This window comes from Limulus polyphemus, unplaced genomic scaffold, assembly GCF_000517525.1.
Source record: "Limulus polyphemus unplaced genomic scaffold, Limulus_polyphemus-2.1.2 Scaffold3697, whole genome shotgun sequence".
NCBI classification, from domain to species: Eukaryota; Metazoa; Arthropoda; class Merostomata; order Xiphosura; family Limulidae; genus Limulus; species Limulus polyphemus.
The window spans coordinates 38,656-55,563 of record NW_013669307.1 but is presented as its reverse complement, the minus strand read 5'-3'; the positions used below and the strand labels follow the sequence as shown (position 1 = coordinate 55,563).

The 16,908-nt window shown below is 30.6% G+C and overlaps 1 protein-coding gene across 6 annotated transcripts in view; it reads left to right on the top strand.

Moving 5' to 3' along the window:
• LOC106469873 (protein timeless-like) overlaps window positions 1–16,908 on the top strand; it is a 48,102-nt gene that overhangs the window by 3,340 nt on the left and 27,854 nt on the right. For 5 of the 6 annotated variants that reach the window (XM_022398447.1, XM_022398446.1, XM_022398445.1 and 2 more), the window contains exons 3-13: window positions 146–207; window positions 4,605–4,788; window positions 6,035–6,201; window positions 7,166–7,226; window positions 8,632–8,685; window positions 10,017–10,837; window positions 11,444–11,513; window positions 14,217–14,329; window positions 15,495–15,611; window positions 15,811–15,917; window positions 16,375–16,567. In XM_022398447.1, the coding sequence (XP_022254155.1) occupies window positions 146–207; window positions 4,605–4,788; window positions 6,035–6,201; window positions 7,166–7,226; window positions 8,632–8,685; window positions 10,017–10,837; window positions 11,444–11,513; window positions 14,217–14,329; window positions 15,495–15,611; window positions 15,811–15,917; window positions 16,375–16,567 (1,949 nt within the window). Of the gene's footprint in view, window positions 1–145; window positions 208–4,604; window positions 4,789–6,034; window positions 6,202–7,165; window positions 7,227–8,631; window positions 8,686–10,016; window positions 10,838–11,443; window positions 11,514–14,216; window positions 14,330–15,494; window positions 15,612–15,810; window positions 15,918–16,374; window positions 16,568–16,908 lie in introns of those variants that run through there. The other variant, XM_022398448.1, reaches the window with a different exon arrangement.

Here is a 16,908-nt window from a genome sequence, read left to right as displayed (position 1 = left end):
ATATATATATATATATATAGCATTTAACTCTGGTAAAACAATATTAATGAAGTAAATCAAGACTTAAATTTTATAATTTTTTGTTGTGTTAATATAAGGATGTTGTAAGTTGTGTTTAATTTTTAATTTGTTCATTGTTTTATAGGATTTAGTTCCAATTTTAGTCCATGAAAAATATGACAAAGAAATTTTTAAAGTTGCTGTGAGGTAAGTAAACACAGATCTAACATCCTATGAAAGTTGCATTCCTTCTAAAAAGCTAATTTTAGTATACAATAATCAAATAATAAAATTATGTGGAACACAACACAAGTTTTGTTGTTAAATTTTCCATTCTTCTGGAAAGCTGATTCTCATACTTACAGGTTGGTCAGATACTAATAACATAATGTAAAATATGTTGTATGTAAGTTCTGTTCATTGTGGGTTCGTAAAATTTAAAGCAAGATTTATAAGAAACAAAAAATCTTTCCTATAAATAGTATTCTTTGTGGAAATATTGTTTCAATAAAGAGTTTTATATATATCAAAAAATGTGTAACACATTACCTCCAATAGCATGCACCATCAACTAAACAAAAGCAAGATAAAATTACACATGGGAATTTCTCTATATTTTTACTTTGCCAACAGTAAAGAAAAATATAAACAATATAAACATATTTACAGTCATTCACTGTCCACAGTTTGCATTCTAAACACCACTGAAACCATGCTTTCCTGTTCACACCTAAGATAAGTAGTCTTTGGACTGGTTTTAAGATGCCATATGACACTTTTTATAAGAGCTTTTGTGTAATAGGATTGGAGATGGATGAACCCTGACTATTATTAAAGAAATCTGCTAATTGAACACTGTCTGATGTCTATTGCAGTTCAGTTACATTTTACTAGATTAGTTGCTAGCTGTTGATGGCAACAGATTTTCACAGTAGCAGTCAATTCCCTTTCAGTGGCCACTGTTGATACATGCTATTGACAGATGTTTTTTAAACAGCTGCTAAAGAAAAAAGGTATTTTTTTTAACTGCAATTGTTGTTGCTAGATGGGCAGGGCAGCTACTATCATGCCTCTTTAGAAGTTGAAGAGGAATTGTTGTTCAGTATCTTGAAGACAAACCATAGCATAACTAAATTTCTGTATTTATATCCGCATCAGACATATCACGTGACCACCCTACTTTGTATGTAAAATGAAGTGAAGTGACCTACAAATGTGTGTTTATGGGTGGAAGGGTGCTACTAAAGTGAGAAGTCAGCATATGTTACTTTTATGAAGATAACAGTCTTAAAGAGTCAGATACAAAATGTATAACATGGACTTGTTATTTCATGAAACTCTATTAGCAAAACATTAGATGCCATATGACAGATGTATTAGCTTACAATACTCAGTTAAAAGTTATGTGAAACATACAGATTTTCATTTCCCATATGTGATGATTTGATAACTTATTATAAATTGTTACAGAATTTTTATTTTTTTTATTTTATTTCTTTGATCTTCAGCACAATGTTGTAATTTGTTTGTTAGCTAGAGGACAAACACCTAGAAAGTTCTAAGAATGTGCCATCAAGTTTTTTCTAGTATATTTGAAGTGAGATTATCAATAGGAAATAGTTTGTAAGTGATCTCAAAATACAGTGAACAAGTCAGTGTGTTAGCTATCGCAGTTATTTTATACAAGTAAATTGAGTTGTTTTCAATTAATTAACATCACTTGTGATAGACCTACAGCAGTGTACAAGTGTTCAAGGTTAGAAATGTGAAGGAAAGAAGTAAACCAGTTTATAATCTTTATGTAGATTTGGCATTGATTTATTCCTATATCTTTCCTCAAAAGTGCCAACTTTCACATCAAAGAACATTAGACATAGTCACCTTTAAGGAAAGATATAGGAAGTCCAATATCAAACCCTTACCACATCACTTACAAGATTTGTATGACTGGAGCTGTAATTGATATTGAAGATGCAGCCCCGATATCAGTTAACCAGATGACATCTACTTGCACAACAGAGGCTTTCAAAGAGATGGAAGCCATAAATGAACAGGGAGCAATAGAACCAAGTAACAGTCTATGGGCATTACCTATTGAACTTGTAAGGAAGGATGGATACAAAAGTTTCTATCTGGGCTACTAGAAAGTGAATGAAGTTACAAAGAAGAACTCCTACTCACTACCAAGTATTGACTGAACCTTGAATGCTCTATCAATATTAAAATAGTATTTCATCATTGGATATTTACAGACAAAGCAAGTAGAGAGAAGACAGCCTTTACCACAGGAAATGGATTGTGGCAATTTGTCATATTACTATTTAGATTATGTAAAGCTTCTGTACATTCCAATGACTGTTGAAGTGTGCTGTGTCTGAACTACCATGAAATGTAGCATTCACCTATTTGGATTACATAATTGCATATTGGATAGTTTTGATAATGTTTATGAGGGCCTAAGAAAAGTTCTGGACAGGATGATGAAAGAGGCCCTTAAGCTGAATCCCAGAAAATGTGAATTGTTCCATTAACAAATGAATTTCCTGGGATACATAGTCAGCAGAGAAGGAGTATCTACAGATCCATTGAAGATTGACTCCATCCAGAACTGGCCAACATCAGAGAAACTGCTTGAAGTAACAGAATTTTTTGGGCTGTGTTCTTACAATCATCATTTTATAAAATCATTTTCTGCCATAGCTCAGGCAAAAGAGTTTGAAACCAATTATTCAGTTGCTGAAGAGTAGTGCAGAAAGATCCTCATAGTTACTCCAAACAGCCTAAAAAAAAAGATGTATTGGGCACAGAAGGATTCTTAATTTTTAAAAGGGGAGCTTATTATGTTGGAAATGGGAAGATTTCAGAAGATATAAACAATGACCACAATTGGTATTTCCTCAATCTTTCCATTCTGAAGCACTCCATCATCTCCGCAACCTTCCATCTTCCAGACACTCAGTTATGAAGAAGACACTGCAGGAAATAAGAGAATGCTTCTACTGGATTGGGTGCAGGGAATCTGTGGAGAATTGGTGTAAAACATGTGAACTCTGCTGTCAGTGAACAGGTTCTCAAAAGAAACAGCATGGACAGCTTCGCATTATTATGTTAGAGCACCACTAGAGAGAGTTGCAGTGGATGTGTTTTGGCTCTCTTCCATAGAATAACAGTGAGAATGGATACATCATAGTTGTGATAGACTATTTCACCAAATGACCAGATGTATATATTGTTCCTAACCAGTAAACAAAAAGTCATATGAAGAACTTCATCAATAAATTTGTTTCAAGAGTTGCTCATAGAACATCACTTGAATCAGGAACAGAACTTTGAATCAGACTTGTTTCCAGAAATGTGTCCGATCCTTGGGATTAAAAAGACCAGGACAACAGTCCTTCATCTATCTTCTGATAACATGGTGGAGAAGTACAACTGCATACTGTTAAGTCATTTAGTTATGTATGTGGATGAACATCAGAAAACATGAGATCGAGATCTTCCATTGTTTCTGATGAGCTATCATACAGCAGTACATGAAGCTACAAGTAACACATCATCATCAATGATTTTCAGTGAAAACATACACAGGATATGTAGTGACAGATTACAAAATACCATTGATGCATACATTACAAGATGATATTGATGACAAGAAGAACTTAAATCAGCTTGTGATAAAATGAAAAGTTGCTCTGATGTTAATGCTGATAAGACTGGATTCCATTGTGGGAGAAACCATATACTGTACTGAAAATGTGGCTAACAAAATCCAGAATGATAGACAATCCAAGGCAAAGATAATCCACTGTGATTGTCTTTTGAAGTACATCAGTAACAGAACAGCCAATTGAGTAACTCCACAGAACTATCTAGACTACTTCCAAGGGATGATCTAGATTGGATTCACCAGTGGATTCACCCAACCACCTACCAAGGAAGGAATACCTTCCACTGACTGAACAGCTAGTGACAACAAGGGACAGGATGCCATTCCATCCATATGCCATGGGTCTCAGAAGAGAAAACCACCAAAATGACTTGGTGAATTGACAGTTTAGTGTTTTATTTTTTTGTATATTAGGATTACTCATGGGACTTCACAATGCAGGAAAGGGGAAGTGTTGTAAGCTGTATTCTTAATATTGTAAGTTGTTTGTTAGCTAAAGGGCATATAATGCCTTAAAAGTTCTAAGGATGTGACATCAAGTTTTATCTTGTATATTCATAGCTAGATTATAAATACAAGATAGTTGTGAAGAGTATAAAGTGATTTCAAGATAAATAGTGAATCAGTCAGAATATTAGCTGTTGTGGTTACTTTGTACAAGTACGGTTGATTTGTTTTACATTAGTTAACGTCACTTATAATGTAGGTCTACAGCAATTTATGGTAGTGTACAAGTGGCTAAGTTTGTAGAAATGTTAAAGGAGGAATTTATTATCATTACATGAACTACACATTGATTTATTTTCACCAGATAACTTACAAGAATTGGCCAACAGTGCTTAAATATAGTGAATGTACTTGTAGTCAGAAGCTGTCGAAATTCACTTATTTTTCTGAGTTATATTACACTTATAATAGTTCACCCTTTTTTTTTCAGGTTGTTGGTGAATCTTACACTTCCTCTAGAATGCTTAGTTCCTGTTGACATTGCTTCCAAAACCTCCTCAGGAAAAAGTACCATAATTCAACTCCATCACTGCCTTTTGGAAGGGAGAAAAGCTTTCCTTGATGTGCGCTCCACTGCTGCAGTTATCAAAAGCATCAAAGATACACTTCTTATGGTAGGATTTTTTTTACTGACATTATTTGGCTAAGTTTTTAATTTTGCTCAATACTTTTTTAATTTCATTATATTTTATTAATGCATTCGTAAATAAAGGAACTGAAGCTGACTGGGCAAAAAATAAATTGTAAAACACTTTAAGTGCTTGTCAGTTTGATATATTCTAGGTATCATATAAGAATTCTGGTAGTTATTGTATTTCTTTCACTTGTCTTACTCGAAAGCTGCCTTGTGATTAAGGTGCTTGACTCACAATCTGAGGGTTGTGGGTTTGAATCCCCATCACTGAACATGCTTGCTCTTTAAACTGTGGAGGTGTTGTAATGTGACAGTCAATCACATTATTCATTGGTAAAAGAGTAGCCCAAGAGATGGCAGTGGGTGATGTTTACTAGCTGCCTTCCCTCTAATCTATCACTGATAAATTAGGAATGGTTAGTGCAAATAGCCCTCATGTAGCTTTGTACAAAATTCAAAACATACCAAACAAACCCATTCAAAATCCAGCTAACTGATAATAATTACTACCTAGCTTAATATGTCAAATTTAGTTTAATTATACTTTTCCTTTTTTAATTCATACCTTATGTCTAAGAAACTGGTTATCTGAAAATTTATTCTTTATGTTTGTTTTCTTGAAACAAGTTTTCAAATATATAGAACATAGAAAATCAGTATCACAAGATTTTCAGCTTGTTTATGTCATTTAAAAATCCCTAAAAATTAATCTATTATTTCACTTTCATATTTAATAAGACTACTAATGCAACTCTTGTGGCACAATAATTTTTCTTTCATAAGTGCCTACTTTGTTCTTCATCACTTTCAAGAAAGTTTTCACAGTAAAGCCAGACCGTTCAAGTAATTTTCATTTCAAATTTTACTTCATTATTTTGTTTTGATTTTTTATTATTCATGCTTTATATTTTGACTTGTTATTTTGTTTAAGCAGTGTTACTGTTCTTTCTTTTGAAAAGTTTCTCTGACTGAAGAATTCTGTTCTGAAGCAAAGTATCTGTGTAAATGTTAAAGTTATAAGGCCAAGCATCGTTTTATTTTCATTTATTATTACTATGGAAGTTCAATATGGAGTCTAATGAAATTAAAATTTACCTTTTTCACTTAATAAATCAATTAATGTATAGCACTGCTTCCTCTAGCAAGCCAACTGTTTACCATTTGTCTTCATATTTTCCTTACAAACAATGCTGCTATTCCATTTATTATTTTGGACTTTTCAATAGGAAAAAGAAGGGTCATCTCTTAAAGAATCTGGGTCTTCATTCGTGAATAACTGTCTTCTGTTACTGAGAAATATTCTTCATATACCTGATAAAATTGACACTGTTAAATATGGTGTAGATGAAAGTGTGTTTCTGGAATGGCAGAGCATTCAAAATAAGCTTGTGTGGTAGGTAACAAGTTTTGGTTATGTTTTTTAGCATTAACTTTCAAAGAAAGAGCCAAACCAAAATAAATAATGCATCTAAAACTATTTAAATGGGTGATAGTAAGGGAAAATAATATATTCATCACAAAATGCAAAGTGTTTCATCACATTTATTCAGTGAAAGTTATATATTTTGTGTATCTTATTCTACAGCCTTTGTAAGTCATATTTAATACATTTTGAAACATAAGTGATTTAAGTTTCTATTTAAGAAAAAAATTAATTACAGGAGCTGTTGCTCTGAATTTTCTTCCTAACTAATAAAACAAAATAGTTTGGTAATTTGTATTAATAGATTTAGAATTATCTTATAGCCTGTGCTATGGAGTATGCAAATCTTAAACATTACCAGCTTTGCTTATTACATCAGAGGGTACTAGCATAGCAGAATAATGGAAATTCCTAACTAGTCATGAATCATAATTTTTTTGATAAATCTTTTCTAATTGGGAAAGATGGAATTGCTCTTATGACATCAGAGTTTGTATTAGAGAAATGTAAAGTTTGTAAACGTACTAGTTACTTAGAGTTACAAATTTAAAATGTTTTCAAAATATTTGTGATTCTATTTTAATATGTGCCACAATTTCTTATTAGCATTTCTCTTAACTTTTTGATCTCTGCAAAATCATAAGGTCAGTAAGGTATAATTGATGTTGTTGGGTGACTACAAGTTACAAAAAAAAACTTTCCCTACCCATGTTTAGTCTATTGGAATTAGGAAAATTTTGAAGATCATTATACAACAAATAAGAAAGCCAAAAGCTTATGAATGTGTTGAAATGTTGTTATTTACACTAGAGTAGCCAGTTATTCACAGCCTGGTGTAAATAATTAGTCCAATTCTAACATTTATTAGAAGATACATCAATTTTAGATGAATATTTTGAGAAAGTTTAATACAAATTAAAAATATATTTTTCAGGAATTTATTTGTTCAAGGACTGGATGAAGCTCTGCTATTGCTGGTAAACAACAAACACAAGGTATGGAATTAAAATGTTGCAGTGTATTTTATTTGTTTATGCAGATCTATAAAATACATGCTTTGTACATGATCGAAAAGCTTTCCAAAAGCTATCTTGGTCAATTCGTTGAGAATATTTCAAAGAATTTTCACTTATATTTTATAACTATTTCACTCTAAACTATAATATTTTGTTTATTTCAGTTTTTTATTGATTTTTCAATCTATTTTCATTAAGATCTAGATGGTAAATAGAATGAAGTATTATATTTACATTGTAATGTTTCTTTTATTTCACACTTAACTATGTTAACCTGTATGTGAATAATTCTATTTGTACTTATATTTTCATAATGGAATTTACTAAGTTCAGCTTCTTTACACCTTTTCTTCATTACCTGTTGACCTTGCTCATTTTTTGCAGGTTTCTTCAGTGTTTAGTTCATACAAAAATTAGATATAGCTCATTAAAATATACAATGCAACATATGCCCTTAATAGGGCACATTGTCCATTCTTTTGAAATCATTGATCTTAACTTCTGAAAAACTGAAATTTTATCTATAAGATCATATTCGGTTTTGCAATATTAGTTATGTTAAAGAAGCATCAACTATTCATATCCTTAGAATGAACAACCTCAGAAATTTGTAAAAATGATATAAAATATCATCCAACGAAAATAGTTTAATAGTGGTTCAGAACATTTTTGAAAGTATTCTTTGGAAACAGAGAAAAGATCTTACTCCCTTAATTAATTTCTACATATATATATATATATATATACCTGTATATTATTTTTGATTCAGCTAAAGAGCTTTGTATGTGGGTGTGCTTAGGATTAACCTTATTCTCATAAATTGAATAACCTTTTGAAAAATATTTACTGTATTATACACACAACAATGCTGATTATTCATGATAATCTTATAGGATTATAAGTTTTGAACTCTCTGAAGTTTTATATTTATACAAAATATTATTGTTGTTCACATTTTTTAAAACTTTAATTTTACTGTTATTTAAATCTATGCTGCACTAACTATGTGCTCATAATTTAGTATATATATGTTTAATTTTTGTACGATTTAATTGTTGACAGTACCATGTCCTTTAAATTATTTTTTATGATGTACTTTTAGCTAGTACTACTCTTTAATTTGGAATATGTGGTGTTTTCTTTTTAAGTGCCAATAGTGTATTGGAGCTAGCAACTAACACTAAAATTTAGAAATTCAGGAAATCATAAAGTTGACCTTCACTAAGTTGGCTAAGAAATTCATACAAGCACTAATAACAGTATGAATGTTAAAGTCTATGATGTTCTTGTCCTTTCTTGTTGTTTTTAATCCACAGTTCCAGAATATAAAACTGTAACTTCACTTTGTATTATCTTTAAAGTGAGTTTATATATCCATTTTCAGGAGAAATGGACTTTAGCCATAGTACAACTGATTGCTCTTCTATATAAGGATCAGGTAAATTTCTATTTTGTATTTTAATATACAAGGTATGTAAGCTACCACAAGGAGCATCATTTCAGATCCCAGTAGCAGGGTATCATTTTTTATTGGCATTCCAGGAGCCAGCTGGATGCTCTTGGGTTTCTTAACCCTTTGACTGTGGCTGCTTTAAATTCATGCAGAATTTTTGTGAGCTGTACACTGTATACAGCACACTCACATTTAACTGCTGGATGCAGACTGTACCCTATATGGTGAATCAGCAGTCAACGGTTTAAAAGTTAAAATGTACAAATCAGTCTATTTTGGAAGCATTTATTCTGTTTATTTCCTATATTATTTAATAACCATTCAGATAGCTTAAACTACACATTATATATGTATATGTGTATAATGCTCCCAAAATAAACAAGTCATTAAACATGGGTGGGAAACTCTCCCCTCGTATCATACCTAAATGGTGTTCCCTAACTATCACCCTCTTTCTTGTTGCATGAGTCTATCAAGTTGTCAAGGTTTCCTGATATAATGATCTTCGTAAGTGGCATTGATGTTGTGTAACAATATAAAGATACTTCAGCAAGTTATCCAGTATAACTTTGTACTTATAAAGTGTTGTATTGAACCTATTAAACCTACTAGTGAAATAGAATGTAAGCACTTGTTTTCCAGTTGACCTCAAATGTAACATGTTGCTACTATTATCATTCTGCAGTTTTATAAAATGTAATTTTATTATTGTTGATATCCTCTTGTATAAATTATTGTTCAAGAGTGAACTCTGCACTAGATTGTAGATAGAAATAAATCTTGACCATAAAGTACTTATGGTAAACAAAAAATTAGTAATGAGACATAGATGACCATATAGGCTACAAATCATGACAATGAAATTTTGTATATGCTTGTTTTAGAAATAAAACAAAGTGAGGGGTTGTTTCAATTAAAATAAATGAATTATCAGTTTGGCTTTTTTAATTATTTTAAACCACCTAAATAAATTGGCCTAATTGGCTTAGTCAGTAACTGTAAAGTAAAATCAAGTACCTCAAGCAGTTAATGTAAATGTAAGTACCTCATGCTTATTAACAAATTGCAGATTTACCATTTACAATAATTTCAGCTCCCTCTGGCCCAGCAAGTTCAGTGAAAGGAAATGTTATCCAGTGCAGATTTTTATGCTTCAACTAAGTGTAGATTCATTTTCTACACTCATTGTTATAATCTTTCATTTGAAAATTTGTGTGCAAAGTAAAGTTAATCCACCTGTTATTTTATTTTAAAATTAAGATCAATGCTATTCATTATTTCTTTTACTCATGGTTTTTATATTATTTTTCCTAAAGCACATTTCCAAAATTCAGCAACTCCTTACATTGGTGTCATCAGGATCAGAGAGTTCAGGGGAGGAAACAGAAAGTGATACTTCAAAGCATTCCTCAGCCACTCTGAGCAGTGAATCATATAATAAAAAATCCATTCATAGTCACAACAGTGACTCTGGTTTTATTCAAACTTCTGATGCTTGTTCCACTGAAAGCTGCACGTCATCACCCACCAGTAAAAACAGTTTGTATAAGTGGGAATCTTGTAGTTTGTATGATGAAGAAACAAATAAGTCAGTTGAGTGTTTTAAAAGTGAGCAACAAAACTCAAAAAATGTTGTTGATCACACAGAAAAGTCATTGGTGGAATGTGCAACTATGTTGTTACCAACTTATTCTTCAAAGGAAGAACAAATTGAAAATACAGACAGCTGTTCATCTGGTTTTTCCAATGGTCACTCATCCTCTGATGACACAAACAAGAAACAAGTACTACAGAGTATTCAGGTAAACGATCATCGTCGAGAAGCACATCCAAAGGCAACTGCTAAACACAGAAGTGTGCACTCTTCCCTAAAAGAAGCAGAGAGTGATTCCAGTAATGAGGATGAATCTGTTGTCAAATCAAAGCAACGCAGTCACCCACCTGTTGGAAGAAAAGGAAAAAGTAACAATCCAAGTTATGGAGTAAAATGCTCTCCTTCCGTGTGCTTTGAAGCTGCTCTCGCAGCAGCCGCGGCTAAAGGCAAAAGTTCTTTGAGGGATTTAGTCTGGGACAAAAGAAAAGATGTGCGTATCCTGCACGATATATCAACTCATAGTCCTTCAGATGATGACATCAGGTTTGAAATACTTCATGTAATATTTTATACTTATTGGTCAAAAATATAATTTCTGTTGAATGTGTAAAGTAATATTGTATTTTTTAGGGGGGTTTTACTTAGTCATTTCTATAAAAAAAATTGGGTGTAGGGATTTTATTTTTTTGAAGGAAATCATAAGTTGTATTTCATTTTTGAACCTGATTTGAAACAATCTGTAACTCATTTTTTTGGATCTATTGCAAATCATTGTGCAACATTACAGTGTATTAGAAAAATTAGTAAACAAAATATCTGTTCAGTACTGTGATTCATGAAATGTGTAAAATGAATAAAAAGGTAAAAAAGAATAATTTATTGTATACTAGAAATATCTTATCTGTAAATGAAATTAAAGTTAGATATTTTTAGTGATTAAACATTTAGTAATTTTCTGTTCAGATATGTAATAAGTACATGTGTATAATAACTGTTCCAACATTTCTCCATATTCTACATGCCAATATTTCATTTGAAAAAGTCGTATTGCCTTTGTGATTCCTATAATGCCACACTTATTCAGTACTTTTAAGCAGTTCAAGACATTGACTGACTGGATGCTTTATGTGTTATTTTTCTCTGTTTCAGTAACCTTATGAAGGACTTCACCATAAGTTTTCTCCATAGTGGATTCAACATTTTGATAACAGACCTGATGGTAAAACTCATTATTATAGCATAATCAGAAAGATAAATTATATCTAAGTTTCTTTAGTTAACTACCTGCAGTACACACATTTTTTACATATTGTTTAAATGAATGATTTAAGATGGATATTCTACTCAATTTAAAACAAGGTAAAGATAAAACTACACTGAAAGACAGTTAAAAGTTCTCATATATGTGAGAGTTGAAACTGTACAGATGTAGCAAAATATATTTCTGATATTATTAGGTTTTCAGGGATGAAGAAATGCTACTCAATCACATTGTGGTTTAGTAGGTCTTCTAAGCTGTAAACTAGTAAAAAACACTATTTAATTTAAGTACATGTGTTTGACAAATAGAAAGGAAAAACCTGTACATTTCATTCATCACTTGGAACTGAACCACAAGAGGGCAACTTGTGATGCAAGTGACTTGAATTGCACCATATGAACTCTACTGTAACTATTGAGTGACTGCAAAGTGACTTACATAGGTTTGATAGTAACTGGCCAAAATCTATCATGTTCCATTGTTGTAACACATTTATTAAGAATATTGTAACATATTTTCAAAAATAATACCTACACAGATATCACAAATATACTTACACAGTTTAAGAAAATGTTGTTCTAACATTGTTCTTTCATTTGGGTTGCTGCTTTTAAATTATGAGGTAAACTGAAAACTGTGGTACTTGTAGGGCTAAGTTTATAAATGGTGCTCAAATGGAAATACCACATTAATGGTACTACAATTTATGTAAAAACAAACTTACTTGTACAGTTTAATGGCTAATTGAATGAAGTAGTTGAATATATGCAATAATTAGTACTGCTTCAATTTTTTCATTCAATGACAAGGCACTCTACCAACTGAAAAGAAATGAATCAATGCTCCAATAATTCTCATATTTATAACTGATGTCTCACTTTAAGATAATTGTCAAGTTTACTAAATTTTTAACATCATCTATAAAATTCTAAGTATTTTAGGACTCATATGCCCTCTAGCTAACATCTAAATTAAAGCATTAAAAATATAGCTTACATCACTGTCCCCTTCCTAGATTGTGAAATCCTTTGAACAATCCTAATACAAAACTAAAACTACACTAAACCAACCATTCACAAAATCTGGATAACATGATTCAGAGTACCAGAAGAAATCCACATCAACTGTTTCTGAAGATGGGCCAAAGCCTATCTACTGGTTGATATGCTAGCACAGATCACTGTGGATGTATTAACTGAGAACTGGATAACGTGTGTAAAGTGTTGGGCGTGGTGAAGACTCATAGTTCACCTTATTACCCTCAGTGCACAAGTATGTAGATGGAATTTCCTTTTTGTCTATTTTATAATAAAAATTGTTTTAATATTTACGAAATTTGTACAGTTTAATTATTATACACACGATATAAAGACTCAGTTAAATTATCTGTTCAGAATCACTCTCCTTATTTCAAGAACGAATCTTTAGTTATTTGTAGATCCATCCATTTGATACTTTTTGGGAAATCAGCAGTTTTTACCTGAATATACCACAAGCTAAGAGCAAACAATTTCTGTACATTTGACAACCTGTATATAAAAACATACATATTTGATTAAATGCTAAGACCAGTTTTCTGTATTTATAAAAACTTATTTTGTAGGAAAGCATACATGTGTAATGGTAATGCTTCTGTTATATTTATTTTAAAATGTAATAAAGATAACTAAAATTGATAAGCAACTGTACTGCATAAACTTCATAATTTATGTTATACTGGTATTTTTATAACTTTTCATATTAGGTATTTGTCAATTAAATTTGGCAGAAATTAATGTTAAACTACATTTGTTTCATTCATGAACTAAACTAAGAATAAGATGTAGGTTAACTTCTTTTTTACTACTATAGAAAAAATAACATTGGAAATGCATTATGTTTGTAGCACAAGATTTATGCCTTAAACATTATTTTCAATGTAAGGAAAGATATATAAATGTTTCTATCTGTCACTGCTTACAGTTTTTTACCATTAAATATCTCAGTCATTTGTATTATACAAAACCACCAAAAATTAAAAGAATTGACAAGAGACATATCAAACTTACAAAACAAAAAGGGATTCTTGTACTAAAGAGTAATATAAAAATATCGAATTAAAAGTATTTGAATATTTGAAATAATCATAAATCTTATACTTAAGCTATGATCTTTGTACAGCAGCTGAAGTAAAAATATGCAATTTATATAGGAGGGCTTAATAGGAAGTTGATACTGTTCAATATGCATATTTATTGGATAATGGCAATAAAATGCCTCACATTTTTCATAGATTGAGTTTAGAGAAATACTATTTTATCTTAAGAGCTGAATATTTAAATCTTTCCAAATGTCAAGCTATAATTAAATTGCTGTTTCAAAACTGAAACATGTTTATCATAGAATACAATAATAATTGTGAAAATAGTTTTACATATAAGGTTTATTAAGAGATTTGCTATAAATTTTAAAATTAGCCTTTATAAAATAAAAAGATTTACCACTTAAGTTTTACCTTTGATGAAAATTGTATTTCATCATCTAGTAAAATAATACATATCTTTTTGTGAAAAAGTGAGGCATGTTACACTATAGAACTGACAAAATATTTTATAATTTTTATATTAAATTAACTTTTATTAAATATTCTAATCATGCTGTATTTCTTCTTATCATTTTTAGAAAGCACTGTTGAAACAGAATGGACCTGTCTTAGATAAATCTCACTTTCTGTGGCTTCTTACCTACTTTCTTCGTCTAGCCACAACCCTAAGTCTTGGACTACATCACATCAGGTCAGCATAAAAATGATAGCAATCAAAGACTTAAAAAGTATACCATTAGTCAAAACATGATAACTATAAAAATGATGAAACATGAATTGAACAAATGTTAATTTTTAATTTAGAATTAAAATTAATGTTTCAGTCTTTCAAATAATGGGAAGCAGCTGCATTTTGTATAAAAAAAATTATGTTATCAGTAAATTATGATCCTTCTGGAGTAGGACACTGTGCATTGCTTCATCAAAATTAAAATGAAGTTTTTAATCATAGTATATCAACATACCAAAAATAAGATGTTCTAGAGCAAAACAAAGTAATTTTCAATCTCATTTAAAATAAATTACAAAAATTGTGGAGTTTTTTAAAATGAAACTGTCATATAGTACTGAATTAATGTTCTTTGAAAATCTTAGCAAGTAGCAAGCAGTTGAAAATTGTTGTTGAAATGAAAAATCTGCCTGGTAAACTGGTGATTATACAACATTTCAGTCCACATTTGTGTATCTTCATCTTATGTGGATTGGACTGAAATATCATCTAATCACCAGGCAGGTTGTCTATTTCAATAACAGCTTTCACACTGAATCAATTTTGTCCCATGATAAAGTGAATTTTCATTTTTTTAATTTTAACAAAATACTCGTGAAATCAGCTTATAAAACTATTATGACTTTATTAATATTGTATCACTGAAATTATAAGGCAGATTACAATCATCTTGAGAAATATTTTTAGTAATAGGAAGTCATGGCTTTTATCAAATTTTACTTGGAAAAGATTACTCTGGTTCCATAACTTTGTTGTTCAAAGTTATATTAAGCTGATACATTAACTGAATGGCTTATGTGTCAGCCTTGTTAGTAGGATGATGTATAGTTATGATGCATAAACTTAAGAATGGAGGAACCTAGTAGTCAGTTTAAGTGATACAGCAATAGTCTAGTTATGTGGAAATTTGTGATACAAGATCATTTTACATCATCCGAGAAACTCCCCTGACTTGTTACCATAATCTGTGATCAAAGATGTAATTATGTATGCATATAATTTTTTTTTTCTGAAATGTATGACAAAAAAACTTAAATTTCAGTGCAGTTTGATTTAGTAAAACTTAGATATTTTAAGTTTTCCATCATTTTAAATCAGATCTTTATAATTTTTATAATAATTTCAGCTCTGTCTTGTCTGTGGATGTCATTGGTTATTTGGCTTTTGAAGGTGTATCAATGTGTGAAGAATTGCAGCTTCTCTATAGATCACAAAAAGTTGAGCTCAGGCCTCTGTTAAGACGGTAAGTTTCCTGAATTTAAATGTAATATTATTTCTTTGACACTGTATGAAGAATATAAAAGTGTGATTTTAAAGTTTTATGTAAAGTTTTATTGTTAAAATCAATTTTAAAGTATTGTGACAATTCAACAATTAAAAGCTTTAATAAAACTACTGAAATGCCATTTGTTTAACAAAAGATGTTAATTTGCATTCTTCAGCATGCACCTGCTTGTTACTGCCTTACGGGAATTGATAGCAACAATTGACAGTTACTGTCGTAAGCCTATTCCTCGACGAGAGAAGATAGTTTTTCAAAAATTAAAAGGTGAGTTTAATTTTTTTTTTACTTTTATACTTTTTCAACTTCAAAAGAAAGTACCAGATTGGAATGAATTATAGAAATTTAAGAAGTTAATATAAGTACTTTTCTACATTTGTATGAAGATGAAGAAATAAAAACATTACTTTCATCTCAAAAATAAACATCAGAATATTACTCTTTGACTGTAAAAACTACTTAGTATTTTCCTAGTGCCCAGAGAAAATTGTCTTTGTTTCTATAATTAATTCGTAGTGCTTAATCAAGTATTTTAGCCTTAAAAGTATGTGAAGTGTAGCTTTTGTTGATTTACAGATGATGTATAATAAGTTTTGTAATGCCAAAAAGGAATCTCGAAAAAACTACTCTAAATTTCTCTGTACAAATATTGCAAATAAAAAGCAGAGCAGCTTTATTATAACTGATGACTTAAAGCATAATAAAACAAATTTTATTTTCTAAGGCCAACTTGTAAAGATGAATGACCTACGTCAGCTTTTGCTCCTTTTGATTCGAAACTACAGTCCTTTTATTCACACCAAGCAATATTTAGTTGATGTGGTCACAACCAACCACACTCTTCTTGTACTGCTAGAACGAGCTGTTAGTGATGAAGAAATTCAAGCAGATTTTGATCTTCTCGGTCATTTACAACAGTAAGTAAAATTTGCACCCAAAGTCAACTTTTCATTTTGAAACAAAGTTGGTAAATTAAATTAATACATCAACTTTAGTCCTATCATCTAATAAACGTTATGATTTCAACTATTGTACATAAGGTACTTGTTATATAACAATATAGACTTTAGCAAAACAACATGTTTCTCTTATGTTTTCTTTATTTATGGTTTTTTATGATACATATAATAATACTGGAGAAAGCAAGTAAATACACAATACTGTGTAGAATAAGATATAAAATAAAATAAAGTTTACATCCACCATTGTTGGAACAAGAAGTTTCTATGGAAACAAGTTTCGACACTTTCACGTGTTC